The sequence below is a fragment of the Scleropages formosus genome, chromosome 2, assembly GCF_900964775.1.
Source record: "Scleropages formosus chromosome 2, fSclFor1.1, whole genome shotgun sequence".
Lineage (NCBI taxonomy): Eukaryota > Metazoa > Chordata > Actinopteri > Osteoglossiformes > Osteoglossidae > Scleropages > Scleropages formosus.
The window spans coordinates 13,772,141-13,793,291 of NC_041807.1; the positions used below are offsets into that span (position 1 = coordinate 13,772,141).

General features: G+C 48.8%; 1 protein-coding gene across 8 annotated transcripts in view; it reads left to right on the forward strand.

Annotated features, from left to right (window-relative positions):
- The window catches only part of anks1b (ankyrin repeat and sterile alpha motif domain containing 1B), a 115,057-nt gene that overhangs the window by 70,622 nt on the left and 23,284 nt on the right, over window positions 1-21,151 (forward strand). For all 8 annotated transcript variants that reach the window (XM_018747291.2, XM_018747290.2, XM_018747289.2 and 5 more), the window contains 5 exons: window positions 2,358-2,562; window positions 11,961-12,529; window positions 13,571-13,643; window positions 15,617-15,723; window positions 20,671-20,769. In XM_018747291.2, the coding sequence (XP_018602807.2) occupies window positions 2,358-2,562; window positions 11,961-12,529; window positions 13,571-13,643; window positions 15,617-15,723; window positions 20,671-20,769 (1,053 nt within the window). The remainder of the gene's footprint in view (window positions 1-2,357; window positions 2,563-11,960; window positions 12,530-13,570; window positions 13,644-15,616; window positions 15,724-20,670; window positions 20,770-21,151) is intronic.

The following is a 21,151-nucleotide window of genomic DNA, read 5'->3' on the forward strand; positions in this document are numbered from 1 at the left end:
CTTCCCTGTCAACTGAACCTACTGTGATGTCTGATGGTACATAAATAGACACATCGATACACTTGAAAACACAATTAGATACACAAACCATGTGTTTGAGTTTAGATATGTAGGTGTATGCATGATTTAAAACTCCTTTTGAAATAACACTTAGCAGGGTAAATATTCACTTTTTTGTTTTTCATGTAATCTTTGCCTAGGGGGACGCGGTGGCGCAGTGGGTTGGACCGGGTCCTGCTCTCCGGTGGGTCTGGGGTTCAAGTCCCGCTTGGGGTGCCTTGCGACAGACTGGCGTCCTGTCCTGGGTGTGTCCCCTCCCCCTCTGGCCTTACGCCCTGTGTTACCGGGTAGGCTCCGGCTCCCCGCGACCCTATATGGGACAAGCGGTTCAGAAAGTGTGTGTGTGTGTGTGTAACCTTTGCTTGTATGTGTGACTGTTTGTGTTTACAGTGTTTTTTTTTTTTTTTCTTTCATAAACTGTCCAAAACACTAAGAGGAAGACTGCCCTGGGAAGGAAAAGAGTCTCATTCCTTCTGGTCGGCAGGCTTTAAACTGCTCTTGTTTCTGGAGGCCCCACCTTCTCCACCTCAATGAATTGTTGTCCCTGAGGCCCAGATGGCATTCTGCTCCACTATGCCACCCCATGTCTCTTATTTTGTCACCTGGCATCTCAAAGAACCGGGGAGGGAAGACTGCAAAAGCCATAAATTGACACCGTGAATTGAGCATTTTCCCAGAGCCTCCTTCTCAGAACCATTATATAGCTTTATTTATATCCTGGGCTCCATAATTGATGTACGTTTTTCATTAGGCACTGTTAGGGGGGAACTTAATGAGTCCTGTCTCAGTCTTTGTTTTGACGGTGGTCTGTGGAGAGTGGAATATTTGCAGTCTGAGCTGCAAATGCTAGCAGGCCTGAAACTGGAATTGGTGGGCAATCGACACAACGTGACATCTCAGAGCCCCACAGTGTCAAAGAGAGGGATGTTACGCAATGTCACACAGTGCCCCATGTTTCATCTTCTTTGCATGAGTATCTACATCACTTGGTAGCACCACCCCCTGGCTTGGGTGGAACTACTGTTATGCCCCCCATGGCTGTGCAACAGGAAACACCTGCTTCGAATTAGCAAGCACAAGCTTAAAAAGGGGCTGTGGAACACAGCCCGATGCGGAACCTTGTTCAGCCTTATTGATCACTTGCACTCCTCGCCTTGCTCCTCGATCCTCATTCCTCGCTCTGCTCCTCGTCTCCGACTCACTGGTTTGCCCGATCACTCGCCTGTTTCTTGGATTACGGTTCTTGAATTTGCCCCTTTGGATTCTGTTTGTACATCGGTGACCCTTTGCCTGTTCCCTGACAATGTCTACCGAACCGCCCCTTGACCAAGCTGCCCCGCACTTGGGTCCGACGCAACCGCGCGGGGGGAATAGCATAACAACTATAATGGAGGAATTCCTTGTGTCCCACCTGAACATTCTTGTAAGTCTCCATCTTCTCAAACTTCTGTCAGCATAAAATCTAAAAAACCAATGTTGCTTCAAACACAAGAAGAACGGCTTTTTACCATCATTGGCACTTTGGGAATTTCTCCCAAGTTGAAAAGGGAAGAAGCATATGAAAAGTTTTGACAGACATTATCTGGCTGCTGCAAGGGCTGCAGCCTCTCAGATGGACGTTTACACCTTTGATCCCAGGAGCAACCCTGGGTCCACAAAGCAAATTTGAGCTCAGTATTGAAAGAGAAAGTCGGTGTCCAATCTTGAGTTGGAACACAAGCACATCTACTATACTCACCCACTGTGTCTATGGGTGGTTCAGGCAGTGCTGTGTCCATATGATGACATCAGCAAAACTTCTCTTGAAGTGATGCTGCTGTCACTTTAGCGCTGTGCAGCTGCAATGCAGCCATTTTATTGCGCAGACGAGAAGCTGCCATCCATCAGTCTCCATATGCTGGGCAGACGAGATGATGATGCGGTCCAGGCGCCGGTTCAGGCTAATTAGTGTGACACCTGTAGACTGGTGATGCAACAGGAAGTTAAAAGGGCTCTTATGTAAGTGCTGGCTGCTGTTATGCAAGCGACTCTCTTTGCATGTGGCTCTGCAGTTTCACATGTCTGCCGGACAGAAGGGGTTCTGTGGTACGACCGATGTAGATGTTATGGTGGAGCATGGGGATGGATTGTTGGGGGTTTTCCCTTCCTCATAATGATATGGCGCATTTGCTTTAGGGTGCTCCCCACATCGTGACTGGTACAATAACTACAGTGATCTTCATAATGGTATGTAATCATGATTATAGTGTTTCCCTCCTAGTCACTAACAGAGCTCTGTCCTACCTTCCTCCCCTCAGCCGAAGCAGCGCACATCGCTGTCTTCTGTCTTGGAGGTTCAGCGACCCAACCACAGCTACGACCCCTCAGAAGTCAGCTCATCCCTGGGCTACGCCAGCTTCAGCGCCAGTCCACCGCTCAGCCCTGCCCTCAGCCCCGCCCCTGGCTCTGCATTCAGCCCGGCCAACTACTCCATTGGCTCTGCAGAGGACTGTGGCCTGGCAGGTAGGCCTCGTGCTTCTCCTTTCCACTCATACCTGTTCTCTTCTCGTTTTCCTCCTCCACTTACTTTTATGGAACTGCTCTTTGAGACAGTAGTGCAAAGCAACACAGATGCAGTCACCCTGTGAGTTTGTCTTGGTTGCTTCTGTCAGTCTTCAGGAAGCAGACGCTGTTATCCAGTGACTTTGCTTATGCCAGCTTTACTTGTCTCCAGGTAGCAGGGGGTGCCTGTACTGGAGCGTGCTATGGATGTTAATATTAATCCATTGCTTTTCAACCCTCACTGTTTTCAAGAAGGAGCTGTTGTGGGTGAGCTGTCTTAAGCAGCAGCACCTCCATCCAGAAGGCATGGGACACGTGAGATCACCCTTATCTCCGAGAAACCACTGTAGAAAGAATTGGCACCGTAGCAGAACCCAGAAAAAAAGTTCCCCAATTTCGTTCACAATTCACACACCTTCACAGTTTAATATTTGTGGAAAACCAGCAATAAACTGCCCGAACCAATGTAGCACTTCAAAGCAGCTGTTTTATTACCAGTCAAAGGCAACAGAACCCCACATCACCGATAACAGGGTTGCTCTGTGAATGGCTCTGTTGCACAAATGAGAAATACTGCAGGAGGAATCTTACTCAGGAAGGCCACTAGAAAAGCAGTCTTGTGTTTATGAGTTGCTTCATTGCTGTGATTCCAGAGGGTATTATCATTCCTTCTGTGAACCATGTCAAAAGAGACTGCAGTGACATCACTTCCTGTTGTAACATTTGACCACCTGCTTTGAGACCTCCGAGTGTTGTGTCAAGTTCTGATGTAGATGGCTCCTAAATAAAACACCCACCCTCTTGCCCTTTGAATGACTGTGGTGACAAATGTTGAACCATTTGGTTGCCAGGATGGACCTTCTCCTACAATAGTGATGTACCATATTTTCTCTTTGTCGCTTCCTGCATCCAGTGGGTGGGCAAGTGGCCACATGAGTGAGAGTTTTTCTTGTTGAATTTTCTTCCCCAAGATTGTTAGTTTGTTGCCTTTCTCCCATTTTCCAGTCTGCCACAAGGGCTCAGGGCTGTGACTGCTGATGTCGCACAGAGCAGACTGGAGAAAGTCTTCCTACATTTAACAAACGGTTCTTGTCCAACTCCTTTAATCCCAATGGCTATAGTCCAAAGTTGAACCGGTCCAAACACAACCCCTTTAATCCATCTGTCCACACTTTAACAACCAAAACACACCATCTCTAATTCAACTGTCCACACTTTAACAAGCAAACACACCCCCTTTATTCAACTGTCCAGAGCTCAAACACACTTTCTTCAATCCAATTGTCTACACTTTAATAGCCAAGACACACTTCACTTAATATGACATACACACTGAACTGCTCAAAAGACATGCCATTTAATCCGTGTATGTTTTAACAGCCAGAACACATGCCTTGTGATTGGACTGTCTACACTGAACTACCCAGAACACATGTGCTTTAATCCAGCTGTGCACAATGTAGCAACAGAACACATCCCGTTAATCGTGCAATCTTCTGTGAACTATCTAGATCGCATCCCTTTTAATCCTATTATCTACAACAAACCCGCCAAAACATATTTTATTTTATCCAGATGTCTACAGCAAGCCAGCCAAAACACATCCTCTTTAATCCACAATACTACAGCTAACAAGGAATCTACATTCTTTTTGTAGATATATTTCTTATAATGAGCTGCATAAAGTGCAATGTCTTTAATGTGGCTTCAGTAGAAGAACTCTTATGAGTGTTCTACCAGTCATTGGTGTGACCCTGTTGCAGGACTGTCCTACACTGGTACTCTGTACTGGGTGACTTATAAGAACATCCAAAGATAGGACTGTTGTGTTGGCTGTGGCAGTCAGGTCAAACCCCAGTAGCTGTGAGTTGTGAGGCTGAAGGTGATGGATGGATGGATGGATGGATGGGAGATATGAGGATAGCTGTACAATCCTCAACATACTCAAGGTTCTCTTTTCTTACAAATTCAGCCTCGTTTTAGTGGTTTAAACCTCATTCTTCTAGGGTCAAACGTGTTCACAGGTGGTCCCAGTTCTCGGAAGAAATCTTCTGCAAATAAACATGAGGCAGAACGTGGTCTTTGTAAGTTCTGTGAGGTATTTATTTTGTTTTTGTCTGTGACTGTTTTAGTTCTGCCTTTGATTTACAGTAGCATGTGTTTGCCATCGTGGTTTTACATTTGAATCAGCAGTGCTTTGAGCACTAGTTTCCCAACAGATGGGGTCATTGGTTTTTATTCCCAGTGGTGGCAATTTGCCTCAGTCACCTCAGTAAACAACTGAAATGTATGACTGTGGAGCTTTTAAGGAGCAGAATGCCTAAGGTGATATGAGAGCGCCAGCTAGGTGGATCAATAAGTATTTATTAAACTCTTTTACACGCACAATTTCCCACCAAGTTACCGGGTCTTGTCTCTCTAATGTACCTGCAGTACCAATTGATTAAGGACTTCCTCTGGTGGAACCCTCAGCTCAGATGCTAGGAACAGATCATGGCTTGCTGTCATACTTTCATTCTTCTTTTACCATTTATTGTTGCATTTCTATTCACTTATACTGTAAGTTTCATGAAGTCATTGTACTGTTGCCATGGTAACCTTGAGTACTTGAGAAGCTCATTTTTATGTCTGAGATGGTCTTTGTACATGGGTAAATCAAGCACTATGATTTCACTGGTGGGGGGTGGGGGAGAGAAGCACGGGCTTCCGCTGAACCATAAAAGGCGTCTTTGCTTCCTGTTTCCCTTCACCTCATTCCTGGGAGCATCGCAGAAACAGCGCAGGTCCATTATGTGTTCAACGTTGTGTCTCCTGCCAACCAAAGACCTGCATCGCTCGCTACCTACGTAGGTAGAGCGGCAGACCCACAACAGCGCTGCTGCCTGTGCCGTCTGTGACGTTCTCCCACAGCAGCTATGCTGTGTGACGTGCACACAGGTTATGGAGCTCACCTGAGTTTAGTGTGCAGTGGCTCTGGGCACTCAGGAAAGGGGGGTGGTATTTGAGCGTGGCTTTCTCTCCATAAAACAGCAGTGGGTGTAAGGAGGTGGGAATGGGGAGTGGGGGGGGGGGGGCAGCGGCGGAGCTGCCTCAGAGCGGAGGACACACTCTTGGGATTTTTTATTAAACTGGGTGAATGTTTTGAAGGCTTTCTGGAGTAAAGTTTTGGTCCCAGTTGCTCAGAGATATAAGAGAGTATTTTGTGCAGATTCAGCAGATAGAGACTCTGTATCGGCCTGCGTTTGTTAGAAGGTAAGAACTTCAGACATGATTGCCCCAGAGGTCTTGGAGCTTCTGTAGGATCTTAGGAGTCCTACAGATACTGGGCTTTGTGACACTTTGTGACATACTGACAGCAAGCGGCAGGGTTTTTGTACAACTGGACCAGAAGGTTGCCAGATCAAATCCCAAACAGGGACTCCATTTTAGCAGCCTCATTAATATGATTTGCTTCACTAATTCTAAATTCTTTGGGGGAATCCTGTTGTCATAAGCACGTGCTAATTAACCAAACGGCTAAATTATTTTTGAGTCTGTCTACTGCTATTTCTGTTAATAGCATCAGATAATAACACGGTTTCCTACTGGAGAAGACGGAACCTAGTCTTGTAGATGTTAGCGATACTGTTGCTTGTTGGGGTAAGCCATGCCTGAATATGCAGGGTTTGGGACAGAATGACAAAATGTCATTCCTTACCCAACTCGTCTTTGTATACAAGATCATGTCCTTAAACACTACACCACCTGCTGGAATAAATACACAGAGACTGAAGCAAGAGGATGAGGAGTTAGAAGAGCCATCCAGTGTCACTCTGCCTTCCTGTGTCTGGAATGCCACCCTCCGCCCACCCCGTTGCCACCCTCAATCTTGTCCTTTTCCATGTCTTTATACTCTGACACGCAGTTGAGCATCAAGCCATCAGTGATAACTGCAATCACAAGTGACACAAATTTAATGGTACATCAGTACAACAACAGGAGGACAACTACATTAAAACAACCAATCACAGCACGCGAACTGCACATCAGTAGTAGGTTCACTTTGTCGTTTGTTCATATCCCAACTGTTTAACTGCGTTTGGCTAAACACAATACGCTAATGTTACCAAAATGAGCGTTTTTACAGCACAACTTTATAGAATGTGTTCGTTCCTCTGCACAATCACACCACTACGCAAAAAAATAATTTCGATAAGAACTTTGCTGAAACACGTAATTTTTCATTGGCCATTTCTACTGTTTAATCACAAATGTTGTATACGTAGTTTCATAGGACTGTGCAGGACAATTTCTTGTGGGTTCTTTTTGAAATAATTTGTTGTTTAGGGCATTTGAATTAGAAGCTGTAATGTTGTTAGACTCAGCCTGGCAGGAAACTGCTATGAGTGGTAATCACCAGTGCCAGCGAGTCGATGGAAAACTGTGGGATGGGGTGGGGGTGGGACTAGCGTGTAGCGTGGTCAGTGTGGAGGTGGCATTGCGATCTCATTATCGTTAAGGAGGCAGTACTCTTCCACCCAAGCCAGCCACAGCATAGGTTCTCACCCAGTTATGTGTTCATCCTCCACAAGGGGGCCTTCTATCTATCCCCCATTCAGTTCACCTCTGACCTGGAGGCCTTCTGTCATCCCAAATTCCCAAAGATTTATGCCGTGTCTCTTTTTTTGAGTGGGCTGTGTTTTGCTGGCTGGATTAAAGGTGGTTGCCGTGGTGACAGGCACACTCTCATGTAGTAAATGTGCATATGAATGACTCCCAGCAGAGTGGCGTTCTCGGGCTGGGGGCCGGGTATGTCACACGCAGAGAAACCTGCGCAGGAGGTGTCATTTTTTAATGGGGTTGCAAATGAGTGCAGATTTGCAGCAGCATGGGAAAGATGCTGGAGCAGAGACACGCACACAAGTATACATGCTAACTCACGTACGCACATACGCATTCGCTGCAACATTGCGTAAAATTGATCCATATCTCCCGGGACCTCTCTACCCCCTTCAGCAGCACTCTCACTGGCAGTCCGCATGTTGCTCTGTGTTTCCCGGCAGAGTCCAACGAGCAGAAACAACATCGTATCCTTCCTCGTGCTTCTTCATCGTGTGGGGGAGAAACTCCTGCTGCTCTCAAGAAGTGGAAACTGTTCTGAATCGTCAGCACAGTCCTGTTAAGAAGTTTGCGAATGTTGTTCTGCCGCAGTCCAGTGGCAGGTGTCACCCCACACTGCAGCAGGTTGCAGGGTTTAGAGGTTAGCTGTTTCACCCCTTTGATAAACACTTGGTGCAGTAACACAGAACTTGGCTTTGTACCGTAGTTCATGTTACGATTTACATGGGGCGAGTAATGACCGCGGTCCGTTATAATATGTGGTGTGATTTTGAGCGGTTGAAACATTCACTGCTTCTCAGTGTCTCAGTGTTTGGCTATGAATTGTTACCTCCACTGTGCACAGAACAGCATGCACGCACAGTGAAACCCCAAGTGTCCAGTGGAAAAAAGAGGGGATTATTCGAGGATTTCGCTGGCCCTCAAACTCAGGTGTTCAGCTTTTGACCCCCTCTCTCTCTGTCCCTCCCTTTAAGTGTTTCTCAGCTATGACCGACTCCTGTCTCTTTTGGCAGGGCAGAGTCTGTGAGTCTGTCGTTTGTTTACAGGCAATGAGACACGTCAAAGAGAGGCCATCCTTCTGCGCATCTTGGGATTCCTTCTGAGACGCACAGTGTTTCTCACCAGCCACTCTTCTGTGGTCCTCTGCTTCCCTCTCCTTTTGGGTTTGTCCGATGAAGGATTATCTATGTAGCTGTCTGTCTTGATGTGTAATTCTCTCACTTAATGACTATTAAGAATTATCCACCTAGCGCTCTTATTAGGGTTGTACGTGTAGGTTGTTCGTGTGGGTCTCTCGGGGATTATCTCAGCACATTTCTTGTCGGAGTCTTTCACACGTTTCTTTTTTGTCCTCTCGGTGTAGGCAGGGTGTACTTTGCAATCAGTCCATCCCCACTATACCTGCCAGCAGCTGATGGTTGTGTGTGTGAGTCCCTGTGCAGGGCAGCCCCACCTGCTGGAGAGCTGTAATGCCATTGACACCTGCACAAGTACACCTCATACCACAATAACACTACATACCTTGAGATGGACAAGGGTTCAGGGGAGGTGTGTGTTATGAGCCCCAGCATGTGGGTGCTTGAGCAGGGCCTGGCAGAGGAATGTGGCCCACGGTGAGAGTAGTGTGGGGTTGCATGCAAGACAGACATTGCTAGCTGCTGATAAGGGGAATGTAAGCAGCCGTGCTCAGGTAGGCAGTGTGCATGACTATTTGTCATTTAGAGTACTGTGTAGTAACTAATTTGTAATTGTCTGTTTCTTTGGGTGTAATTACATTACCTCAGGTGTTATGAGCACTTTGTTGTGCTGTCAATAAAGTACTTTTGGGGGGGAGGGGGGTTTATTTTAGCTGTAAAAACTGGTAGTTAATGTAGCGATATTAAGTTATTGTGGTTGTTGGACATAATGAATCATCTGGTTATTGCACCCTTTGACAGTTGTGTGCTCGTGACATAGGGGCATGTTTAACTGTGAATCCAACGATCAAGAGAGGTAAAAGTGTAAGCAACAGGCAGAGGTGTATAGAATGGATGGGGCCAGCTGCTCGTGCTTGTGACCTGCGCTAAAGAGGACCGGGTCATGAGCAGCTGGAACAGCGGTCTTGTCTTGTCTGTTCCATCCACACTTCGGTGACCATTGGATTGGCAGAGTAGATGATGAAGATGTCTCGGTGAGAGATCCAGTTCAGGACAACGTGCTCTTTGTACATACAGCCATTTGAGATCAGCATCACGCGCTGAGTGTTGTAGGGGCTGTGGACTTTACTGTGCTGCGTTTACATGTGTCCAGGACAGCTGGTAGTGCAGTGGTTAGAGTGACTGCCTTTGGACCCACAGGTTCAAGCCTCACCTCCGGCTCTAGTACCCTTGAGCAAGGTACTTACCCTAAATTGCTGCATTAAAATTACCCTGCTGTATAAGTGGGTAAATAATTATAACCTCAACACTGTAAGTTGCTTTGGAGAGAAGTGTCAGCTAAATGAATAAATGTAAATGTTCTTCTGTTCTCATTTTTTTGCACGTTGATGCAAAATTGTGTCTGCAAGCTCCCTTTTGGCAGTACCACTCTGTATGAGGAACAACCATTTCACAGCAACGACCATTCTGCACAACTCTGCATCCTCATAAGTGAGAGGTGATTATGACTGATGGATGGCAAGCAGAATGGAAAGAAATGCAAGTAGAGTAGGGCCCAAAACAGATAGATGCACTATCCTGTAGGGGGCGCAAGAGTGCCATTCAGATGTCTGTCTGTTGCTGACATCAGAATCGTCCCCCGTCACCCTTTTCCCCGCGTCTCCTGCAGAAAACGGCCCCACTGAGAGACGGGGTGGCGAGAAATCGTGGTATTGAACACACCGCACGCTGGTGCTGAAGAGCCGGAGAGGAAGGACACTCTGAGAAACCTAATTATATTTGGATCCCTCTTTAACCTCTCTGCATCAGTTTAAGCTATTTCATTTCATTTGTTTTTTCCCCTCTTCAATCCCTCTTTGGTGCCATTGCTCATCCTGTTGTTGTCCATTGCTGTTCTTGAGATTTATAATAATTAGTCTAATTGGATTCTCCCAGCTTCCGGCCCATTCTGGTGTCCAGCGTGCAATATGCCCCTATTTGACTCACCTACTCATAGTCTGAACATCCTTCTCACTTCCCCTTGTGTGATTAAACCGCTTAAAGTGCATTTTCGACAAGGAAAATTGTGCATTCAAATAGAGGACAGCTGTTTTGAGTCTGCGCAATAAAAGGTGTGGTATCTGTTTAGATCAGGTCATGAACACTTTCACTTTGTACATAACGTTCGCTGGCTTAGATAGTGTGACCAGAATCAGAAGAAGCAGGAGGAAATGCAGAATGGAGTGCTGCAGAATCACACATAATCCCCAACTCGTCCTGTCTGAAATGCAGTGAACACAAAAGCCAGTAACGCGCTGGGTGACCTTGCCAACTGTGTTCGGACCAGAGGCCAGAGGCTGTTTTATCACACAGCAGCGGCCTGGACCCACCGAGTCCTCTAGAGCTTCCCAGTCTCTCTGAGAGGCGCTAATTTAATCGTTACCGGCGCTGGGTCTGTTTGCAGCCACTGGCAAACACCCGCTATGAGCCAGCTGGGTCTCTGGCTGGGAGAGCTGTTGCATGGCCCCTGCTCCAGTCCCATGAGTGCTCCTTCACCAGTTCTTTACCAGTGCACCTTCACCAGCACTCCTTTACCGTTTCTTCTTCACCAGTGCACCTTCACTGCAGTCCATCGGGGTCAAAGAGATGTTAGCTGTGTCCCTCAGGTAGAAATGTGCCTTCCTTGTGTACCACTGAATAACAGAGCTTGGCCACATTATCTGGTTTAGACTATAAATGTTCTATGATGTACCCACATTATTGTTATACATTGTCCTACTTTTATTTAGTTCTATCATTTACTTTTTTCCTTTGCTGGAGCTGTTATCTAAAGACACTTGTATATAGCTTGCAGTTATGCTCTGTGCTGAGCGCACACTCTTGCAGCAGCTCTCCAAATTGTATTTTGCTGATTAAGTAATTCAGCATATTGCTCAAGGGTTTGAAAAGCCATGCATCTTCTGGGTCTTTAACTTGTTCTATTATAACAATATTATTATGGTTTTCATTATTATTATTTACAGAAATCTTTTTTTTTTTTTCCCCCCCCAGCACCATGCAACCTGCAGGCTGGTATTTGTTACACATGTTAGACAGGTGAGAGCAGTGCATTGTGGGAACCTTCACTGTGTTGCAGGCCAGTGAGAAACATTTATGTGAGGCTTCCTGGCCTTGATGCAGGACAGCTAAGACCAGGGAGGAGGTGACAGAGGGTGAATTTATGCCCCCTCCATCCCCCGCACATGAGGGTTTGGCCAAAGAGACTGGGGATGTCTTTTGTGTCAGGACAGGCGCGCACACACACACACACACACACACACACACACACACACACACGGCAGGGTATTCTGAAAGCACAGAGAAAGGGGAGGTGCGTAGCTTGCCACCACGCATCGTAGTCATGTGACAGCTGAATGAGTGGCTGTAGAGAGGGGGTCAGACAGACAGGAGGAGGGAGGTCTCTCCTCACTGATGCTTCCTGTCTCTGCTCATTTTTCATGGTATATTTCTCCTGCTCTCTTGGGCTGCAGGCCTCTCCCTGCCTCCTCTGTACTGCTTTTCTCCTTACCTTGTATCCCATCACTCTGTTCTGAGCAGTCCTGTCTCTGCACTAACCCCCATGTCTCCTCCTCTCTGCCCCTCCAGAGGAGACCCTCGTGGAGGAGGATTGCCGGGGAGGACATGTGCCAGAGCAGTTTGCCGGTCTGCTGCACGGCTCGTCGCCAGCCTGTGAGTCACCAGATAACCCCTACCAGCTGTACGGCAAGGTGCACAAGTTCAGCGCCTTCGAACCAAGCTCAGCGCATCACCACGGCAACTTGCTGCAGGCGCCTGAAATTTGCACACGTCTCCCTTGCACGGGCAGCGACACTTCTGGCCTGAAGGGCCCACGGGAGCCCAAACCTCAGGTGGTCTACCGGACTATCTTCCACACCCGCGTCAACCAGAACCTAAATCAGAACCCAGTAGGCTCCACAGGAACTTCCTTTGGCCGGCCGGGGCTGGAGGAACGAGCCTGCACTCTGGGCAGGATGCGGTCCGTTCCCAGGAACGTGCTGGACCTGCAGCTCTCCCGGAACTTCTCCAAGTCCGACTCCAACCTGATCTCAGTGTCACCCATTCAGGAGGAACGTCGCAGCCAACCTGGCGCCGGTAGAACCAGCCCCAGTAATAGGCTGGAGAGAACACCCTCCTTCACAGCCGAGTGGGAGGAGGTATAAGCACCCCCTCTGTCTCTCTGCCAGTCTCACTTTCAACTGCTCCTTCCTGCTTGCTGAACTGTCACTGCACCTCAGGCTGGTTCCTCACACCTGCCTTCTTTCTTGCTACTCTCTCTTGTGTTGTCTCTCCCTATGTTCGAACTCAGGTATGGCCTCTGTGTTGTCCCTCCAGCTGATCTCAACCTATGCTTATCTCTTAGCTCAGTATCTCTGATTGGAGTTTGTTTTACTCTGTCCTCTTGGCTTCCCAAACATCAAGGCTGAAATCAGAATGAATTCGAAATAACCTGTTTTGGTCTTACCCCTAGTGTTAGTCTTAAAATATTGTGGGTGATAATAAAAGCGTTCCAATTTACCTGGGCACATAGTTCTTGAGTCGTTCTAAGGGTTATTCTTTGAAAGAGAAACGCTAACTGTCCCGGGACACATTGATACGGAGCCCAATAGGGCTGCTGTGAGGACTGTGGCACCAGCTTCAGGACATGCTCATGGTCTCTCACAGGCAGTCAGTTTGGGGCTGAGTGCGGTCAAGCCAGCAATGGGGTTCCACATGGATGATAAGGAGGGAAAATGATCTCTCTTGTTCTGCTTCTGACCATTAACCAAAGAAAAAACGTAATCAGCACCTCAGGCCAGAGCCACAAGGGACATTTTAGCCGTTTTTCTGTTTTAGGTTTTTTTTTTTTTTTTTTTTTTTTAAAGCTACTTTCTTGTTTGAGTGCAAACAAGATCAAATCCAGAGACCCCCCCCCCCCCCCCCCCCCCCCCCCCCCCAGTAGAGCCAGTCCAGAGGGAATCAGCCCTGAAGAGTATCGTATGAATGGAGGCAAATCTTAGTGTCAAACCACGAAGGATCAGTCATAGTGTCAGTTCCAGGAATGCCAGACTTGAGAGTCAAACAGAGAGAGCAGCCCTGTGCCAAATCAAGAGAGATCAGCTGTGAGTGGTGATACTCTGAGAGAGACCAGTTATAGTGTCAGACTGAAAGATCAGTACTGAAGTAACTGTCCTTTTCTGTTAATGTCTCTCTTTCAGATTGATAAGATCATGAGCTCAATTGGAGCTGGAATTGGTACGGGGCTAGAAGAGATCAAGGAAGACCCGTCAGGTAAATCTGTGTGTCTGTGTGTGTGTTCCTCTCAGACCAACAGGCAGAGTCTCAGCAATGGAGAGAAGGCAGCCCATTCAGAAAGGCAGATGCTGTAGAACCACAGACACCGAGTGTCAGAAGAGCAGGGATTTAATCTAACATTTAGGTCATCAGATCTTCAGGGTAGGGCAGTCAGCTGCGATGCTCCATTAACACTGCGATACACTCATTGCATCACATTGTTTTCATTTATTCTCTGTTCCAACTTGTCCAAGTGTGTCTCCAAGTGTGCCACTTTAACCCGTACACCATGACAGGATAGCCAGCTCTGCCTCAGTGATGTATGGTTCGTCCTGTGTGACAGCCTATGTGCTAGCAGGCTAGCTAATCCAGCGCAACATTTTACCGCACAGCGTAATCCGGTGCAGTGCTGTGTGTTTGCGAGAGTGGTAATCCAGTGCTTTGTTATAAATTGGACTCTTGCAGGGTGTCTGCACTGTGGCAGTTGGCACGTGCTGCACAACCACCCCTTTTCTTAATAAGTGTTTGTGCATGGTCTCCTGGGTAACACCCGTATCTACCCCAGAGCTGTGTGGTTCAGACAGATTGAGAATTTCCCCCCACTTCCGCCACAAGTGCCACTACTGCCCCGGAGTTTCTCCATCACCTGTAGCCTGTGATGGTGGCGCACAGTAGTGACTGATAGCCACAGAGGCCATTGGTCGGCATGGAAACGGCAGGAAAGGGGAGAGCCCTAGGAGTCATGTGACCAACTTGTGGGTCTTTCCAGGACCAGCTGTCCTACTGCACGCCTTGCTTCTCTTTTCTCCTCGCGCTGTCTCTGCTTACCCACCTCGCTGTGCTCATCCTGCTTGTGCCATTGGTTCTCACATGTGTCCTTACTCCTCCTCTGTACCACCTGCGTAGTCCCCATGTGCCCATTTCCCTTGATGGTTTATTGATGCTCTGAAAGCGGCATCACCCATGCAGATCTCAATGTAGAGGCTTAGCGGTCGAAATAATGTGGAGGGGTGTCAGAGGTGGGAGCAGTCGGAGAATTAATTAGGGTAGCCCCTTCTTTAACTCGCTGTGGACATGTCACTACAGATGCGAGGACTGCCTTTGTACAGCTGTTTGTGGATGATGTGTATGTGCGTGAAGGCTTGTGGGTGTACGTTCATCTTTTGGTCTTGATGCCTGTGTGTGTGTGTGTGTGTGTGTGTGTGTGTGTGAGAGAGAGAAAGAAAGAAAGAAAGAAAGAGACAGACTTAACCACGGATGGCTGCAAACATACGTGTGCGTACATCGCAGTTCTGCGCGCTCTGATAAAGGAGAAGGTTGATCTGATGGCTGTTATCAGCTACGAGCGGCATGCTCTAGCTGGAGGAGAGAGAGAGAGAGAGGGAGGCAGCAGGAGAGAGGAAGAGAGAAGAGGGAGCGAGAGGGAGGAGGGCAGAATCACTGCTGTAGGAGCATACAGATGAGTGTAGGAGTACTTGATAAAGAGAATTCTGTCAGGCAGTGCTCTCTCTCTCTCTCTCTCTCTCCCTCTCTCTCTCTCTCTCTCTCACACACACACTCTCTCTCTCTCTCACACGCACGCACGCACGCGCGCGCACACGGATGCGCGCGCACACACAAGCACACTGAGCCTGGGATCCAGGAGCAACAGCTGAGCTCTATCAGCCCCAGCTCGAGCATGGCCAGCCAGCGCCCCTCCGGAGCCTGAGGGGTCTCTCCTCCACCTGGGCCTGGGGGATCCTCTCTCCCCGCGAGTCAGTGGGGCTCCTCTTTCTGTCTTCTCCTGTCCCTCCCTGCCCCCCTCGTGTCGCGCCGGCGACCGCGGAGTGCCGGCAAGCTGGCGGGCTCCTTCGACAGCCACTTTGCCCGGAATATGATGTGGCAATGCCAGCTATCCCAGCCGGACTGCCGCTGCTACCGCGTGGATGGCTACTCCCTGCTCAAGCGCATGCCTCTCCACCCTCTCATAGGGCCACGCTGCCCAGCCCAGTCCGTGGGCCAGTGGCTGGACAACATTGGCCTGGTCCAGTACGAGAACCACCTGCTGGCCAACGGGTTCGACAACGTGCAGTTCATGGTGAGTGACACCTTCTTGTTCCAGCGCCCACCAGGGTGCTTCACCTGCTGTACACCTGCTCTCCGGTGCCTGCTGCCTGTCTGCCCCTGTCTCCCGGTGTGGATGCCCACCCCCCCCACCACCACATACACAAGAGGTGCTCGCTCGAGAAACGTATAGCCCGTGTTTGAAAAGTTCGTGTTTTCCCGGTGTTAGTGATAGCTCCCCCCGCTGCCTGGCTGTTTGTATATTGGGTGTTTTTGATGGTGTAGTCATGGCGATTCGTATTATATAGACTTTTTCATTATTTCGGAGTGGAATTTTTTCCTCTCTGGTCTTTATCCCTCATATTTCTGTTTGCGGCGTTATCAGCAGTGGCAACTGTGGTGAACCGCAGATTTGTGGTCAGAGGTGGTGAAGCATGTGTCTCAGTGGGAGCGCTCTCCATGCCGACGCATGCGTCTCACTGGTGGAATCCGTGGCTTTTGTGTGGCACCGAGCGCATCGAGGGACGTTATGCTGACCTGTAGGGCACCGTTTGGGAAGCGCGTGTTTGCATTACCTAGCCGAGCATACCTGCCCTCTCCCGCAGGACTCCTCAGAGGCAGTGAGGAGAAACGTGGAGTTGAGATCCCTCGCTGTGCATAGCAGTACTCATCTGAAGACCTGTGTATCATCAACAGCTACACCGGGCAGGAGACTGTGTGTGTGTGTGTGTGTGTAGGGGGAGGACCTGCAGGAAAGGTAGGAATAAGTCTGGGGTAAACAAGCCACAAAGGTGTGTGTGTGTGTTACTGATGAACAGGTGAGTTTGTATTTCTGTGTGTGACACACCGACGGTACCGCGGCAGCCAGGAGTGTGTGATTGCATATCTGTGTGCGCGTACATGGATGTGACAGGATAGTGGGTAGAAAGGACAGCTGTGTGCTCTAGTATATTTCTCTGTGTGTGCAAGTTAGTGAGGAAAAGGTGGTGTTTGTCAGTAAGGCATCAATGGGGATGAGCTTCATGTAGCGTAGCTGTGTCCCTCATGGCACTACTGCACGTGCGGAGGAGCTGAACCAAAGAGCAGGTAGTCCAGGTGTGTGGAGGTGGGTGGCACCTGCACCAAACTAGGAGGCGTCACAACGTGTCGGGGTTCCGAAGGCACTTTGAGGAGGCAGCGTTACTGGGAAAGGTTTTAGCGGAAACGGTTATTCGCGATTCATCGTTGCTATTGTTTTTTCCTCGGCAGCCGTTCTTCCCCGCTAAACAAATTGCGTACAATTTTGCGTACGACCCGTTCGTGTTGCTGGCAGTTTTAATGTGCCTTAGAAGCTCTTCCTCCTGAGGGATTTGAACCTGCAACCATTTGGTTGGTAGTCCCGTTTCAACGGTGCCTCACTTGCAGCCGAAGGGCACGCCGTCCACTGCAGTTTGACGAGACAAGGAGGTGCAGTTGGCCGAGCTTCTGGGAGAGACACCATTGCAGTCGCCCACACGTTATGACAGAGTTTAAAGCGTAAACAGGTAGTGAGCGAGCTGCGCAGCCTTTGAGTCATTGGCACGGCTCGCCCGTTCTATTCACCCAGAGATGGCGATGGCGATGGCGAGCTGTTGCTAAGCAGAAGGAGGCTCTTGGTACGAGTCTCCCACACCAATGTGACGTCCGGGTAGAACACCCTCACACACACACACACACACACCGGGTCTGACGGAAACAGCTTGCTACGCTATAGCCCCAGGAGGTGGAAGTGTAGGAGTGTGAGTGTGTGTGTGTGTGTGTGTGTGAGAGAGAGAGAGAGAGAGAGATTGATTTTGTGTGTGTGCGATAGAGTACGTGTCTGCATAAATGAGTGATTGAATGATTAACGGAGTTATTGCAAATGAGTGTGTGAGTGGTTGAGTGTTAATGGGTGAGTGAGTGTGAATGAACGAGGGCGAACGCATGAGTGTGTGTTACTAGCAACTGAAAACCTCTGGGCGAGTTCAGCACCAGCTCTCCCGCCACTCTTCTGCTTGCGTTGCTATGACCTGCATCTGTCCCACCGGTTGCCCTAGCAACTGGAGCTTGAGTGAGCCTGATCCATGCGAGGCACATTGCGGCTTGAGGACTGGAGGAGGAGGCGGAGCTCTGCCGTTACCTGTGTGTGTCTGCGTGTCTCTGTGTGTCTGTGAGAGCGAGCTCGCTTGTTTCTCTCTGAATGCGGCTTTGTGTGTGAGTGTGTGCGTGTGTGTGCGCACCGTATGCATGTGTGTGTGAGCGCGTGGGAGGCAGAGGAAAGCAGGAACTTGTATTCAGAGTAAAATCCTGTTTGATCAGAAGTAGTAAGGGAGGCATTCCGTTAATCCAGTTACCGTGCACGGCTCTCAAGGGGGAAGCTGTAATCTCCTCACTGAGGGCCATCAGTCCCATTGTTATGGTGAACGGGAGAGCGGAGTAAAAATGGCCACAAAACACTCGCAGGGCTCACAGGAGACAACGTGGGGAGGGGGTGCGGTGGCTCTGGAAGCGCAGAGCCCTGGTTTGCCCTCTGCTCCTTGGCAGGCTAGGGCACGAGCAAATCATCGCTTTGCTGCAGCGAGCTGCGACCTACCAGCGCTTGCGGTCCAGGTGCGAGCGTTCATTAGTGTGTGGGGTACAGGTGTCTCTCTGTGCCGTCCCTCCGCCTACAGAGGTGTCTGTAGCACGGTGGTTAGAGATGCCTCCTTTGGACTGAAAGGGTTTAGATTTCGATCCCAGTTCCTGCTGCAGGACCATTAATAAAGGTACTTGGCCTGCATTGCTCCAGTAAAAATTACCAAGATGTACAAATGGGTAAATCGTTCTAAATACCTTAACACTGTAAGTTGCTTTGGAGAGATCTTGTTCTGATGTGTGTAATGGGACACTTAAGGGTCCAAGCAACTTGTCTGTTTTGTTTTGTTTAGGTATTTTTTTGGGGGGGAAGGGCCAAGCGAATGCTGCCTCCTTCTGGTAATCTAGCTCATTTGGTAACGAGCGAGGTGAGGAAAGTGCCGGTACAGCGGTACCTCGGTGCCTTCCTCTTCCCCGGTCTACTGTATTCTCAGTGCACCGGTCTCTTCTACCTCGCAGCTCTCTCATCTCAAGAAGGTCTGCTGAAGGCGGCCGCATACCCGTGTAGCCGATCGTCTCGGCGCTGGTGTCGAACGTGGGCTGCTGATGGAGTTTCTCACTGAACTCCCATCACATTGCTCGTTTGTTGAATACTGGCACACGCTTCCGAGTCCACCTTAAAAGAGACTCGGGAAGTTCAGGAAAAAAGCGGCCACTTCTGTCTTAGTCTCAGTTGCAGCATTCAGCGAAGTGCCCTTAGTTATAATTAATATTGGATAAGGAAATGCTGCACTCCTCTTGAGGATACTGCAACTCTGTAGGGCTGCTCCTAAAACTTTTGCGTTCACCAACTCCACCTGCATTACCCTGCAGAGAATTAAACTTGTGTTTGGCCTGGAACTGGCCCAGTTTGGACTGGGATGGGCCTGCAGCTGTTGGGACCTTTCAATAGCCCATTGTATTGAAGGCTCATTCTAAAGTTGTCTAATATCATACGCAATGATTTACCATGGTAAAATAACTGTGTACACTGTCCGTTGCCGAGTGGCTTCGATCAGTGTGATTATACACCTGGTGCTGACAGTCATACTTGTCTCTAAGGCTGACTTGGTGTGTAAACTAGTGCCTAATGATGTCGCACCACATGTCATTTACACACTACTGAGTGATGATGTCACACCACATGTCATTTATGCACTACTGATTGATGATGTCACACCAGGTGCTGTGTGTGTGCCCCGCTGACTGGCTGATGATGTAAATTCCTGCACGTTAGAAGTGTATTTGTTACAGGTTCCATAGTTCGTTCAGCTTGCTCACTTGCTACATGCTGATTGTTGTTTTCAGAGCAATACTGTGAGCGACATGAGGGCCTTTTATTGGGTATTCCAGTTGTGTAACAAGTTCAATGACAAAAGGATAGATTCGTGTTTTCTGTTGCCCGTGCAGTGGTGTGTTGAATAAAAGGCAGCAGAGGGAGAGAGAGGTTTCACATATTGTTATAGACAACAATGATGGACACTTATTGTGTCTTTCGAAATTGAGTTATGCTACCATAAGCCTCTTATGTGACCAGAATATGAATATGAGCATTTAGTCTAATTAGACAGGACCTTTAGAAGGCAGTGAATTGAATAACCAGTCTGACCAATCATAACACATATGCAAATGTAAAATGTGGGGGCAGCTGCTGCCTTTGGAGCCAAAGATCACGGGTTCGAATCCCACCTCCAGCTGTAGTACCCAGGAGCAAGGTACTTACCGTAAATTGCTCCGTTAAAAATTACCAAGCTGTGTAAATAAGTAAATAACTAAGTTGTGCTTAATGCTGTAAGTCACTTTGGAGAAAAGCGTCAGATAAATGTAAATGTTTTTCCAAATTGTGGAAGGTAAATACCCCTACAGTATAAAAAAAAGTATATTACTGTATCTGAAATGCTTCTTTTAGAATGGGAAAAATAACGGTGAGAGGTGCTTTTTGATGTGTGTACAATGGTGGTCAGTGCAAACAGCCCACTGTGGTGAGTGTGTGACACCTCCTTGTCTGCGCACTGCGGCCCTGCAAGCTGGAGTCGAGGTCATCTCAGCCTGTGCATCGAACATGTCGTGTGGTTCTCCGCAGGGTTCGTCCTTGGTGTAATTGGTGTGTAGCACACAAATCGTCCAGGGCTCGGCGTGCATCCTCAGCTATCCATCATCTGGTGTGGGACACAGCTTTTTAGCTTGGAGGATCTCTCTCTCACACACACACACACACACACACACACACACACACACACACACACACACACACACACACACACACACACACTGGAACACGCCTGCAGACACACATGTGCCTGTCAGCACTGGCAGCTCAGTGCGCTCTGACCAGCTGACTGACAGGTTCTTGTTGTTTCTTCTTCTCCAGGGCAGTAATGTGGTGGAGGACCAGGACCTGCTGGAGATCGGCATCCTCAACTCCGCCCACAGACAGCGCCTCCTCCAGGCCATCCGGCTCCTACCTCGGGTGGGTGTCGTGTGGATGATAGCTTGCGGGTCAGGAACCCCGCTGGTCCCAGTGGCCCAGCATGGGGAGCGTGAAGGACAGGGGCAGCGCTGATACACACGGTGTATGAGACAGAGTCTCTGTCATTAGCATTCTGCACATATAACAGGAGTCTGTCGGCAGAGAGCTTTTATTCTGCCTCTTTGTCATCGTAACACATTTCCGCCCACACACGAACGGCAAGTGGGAGGCTAGGGTCTGTGCATGTGGCGTGTGCGTGTATGTGGGCAGAGTGTGTCTTTGTGTGTGTCAGGGCAGGCTCTGAATGTGTGGGGCTTCTACGAAGATTAGGAGACTCAGTGAGCCATTCTGCTCCCCCTTAACGCCGGCGTCTCAAGTCAGC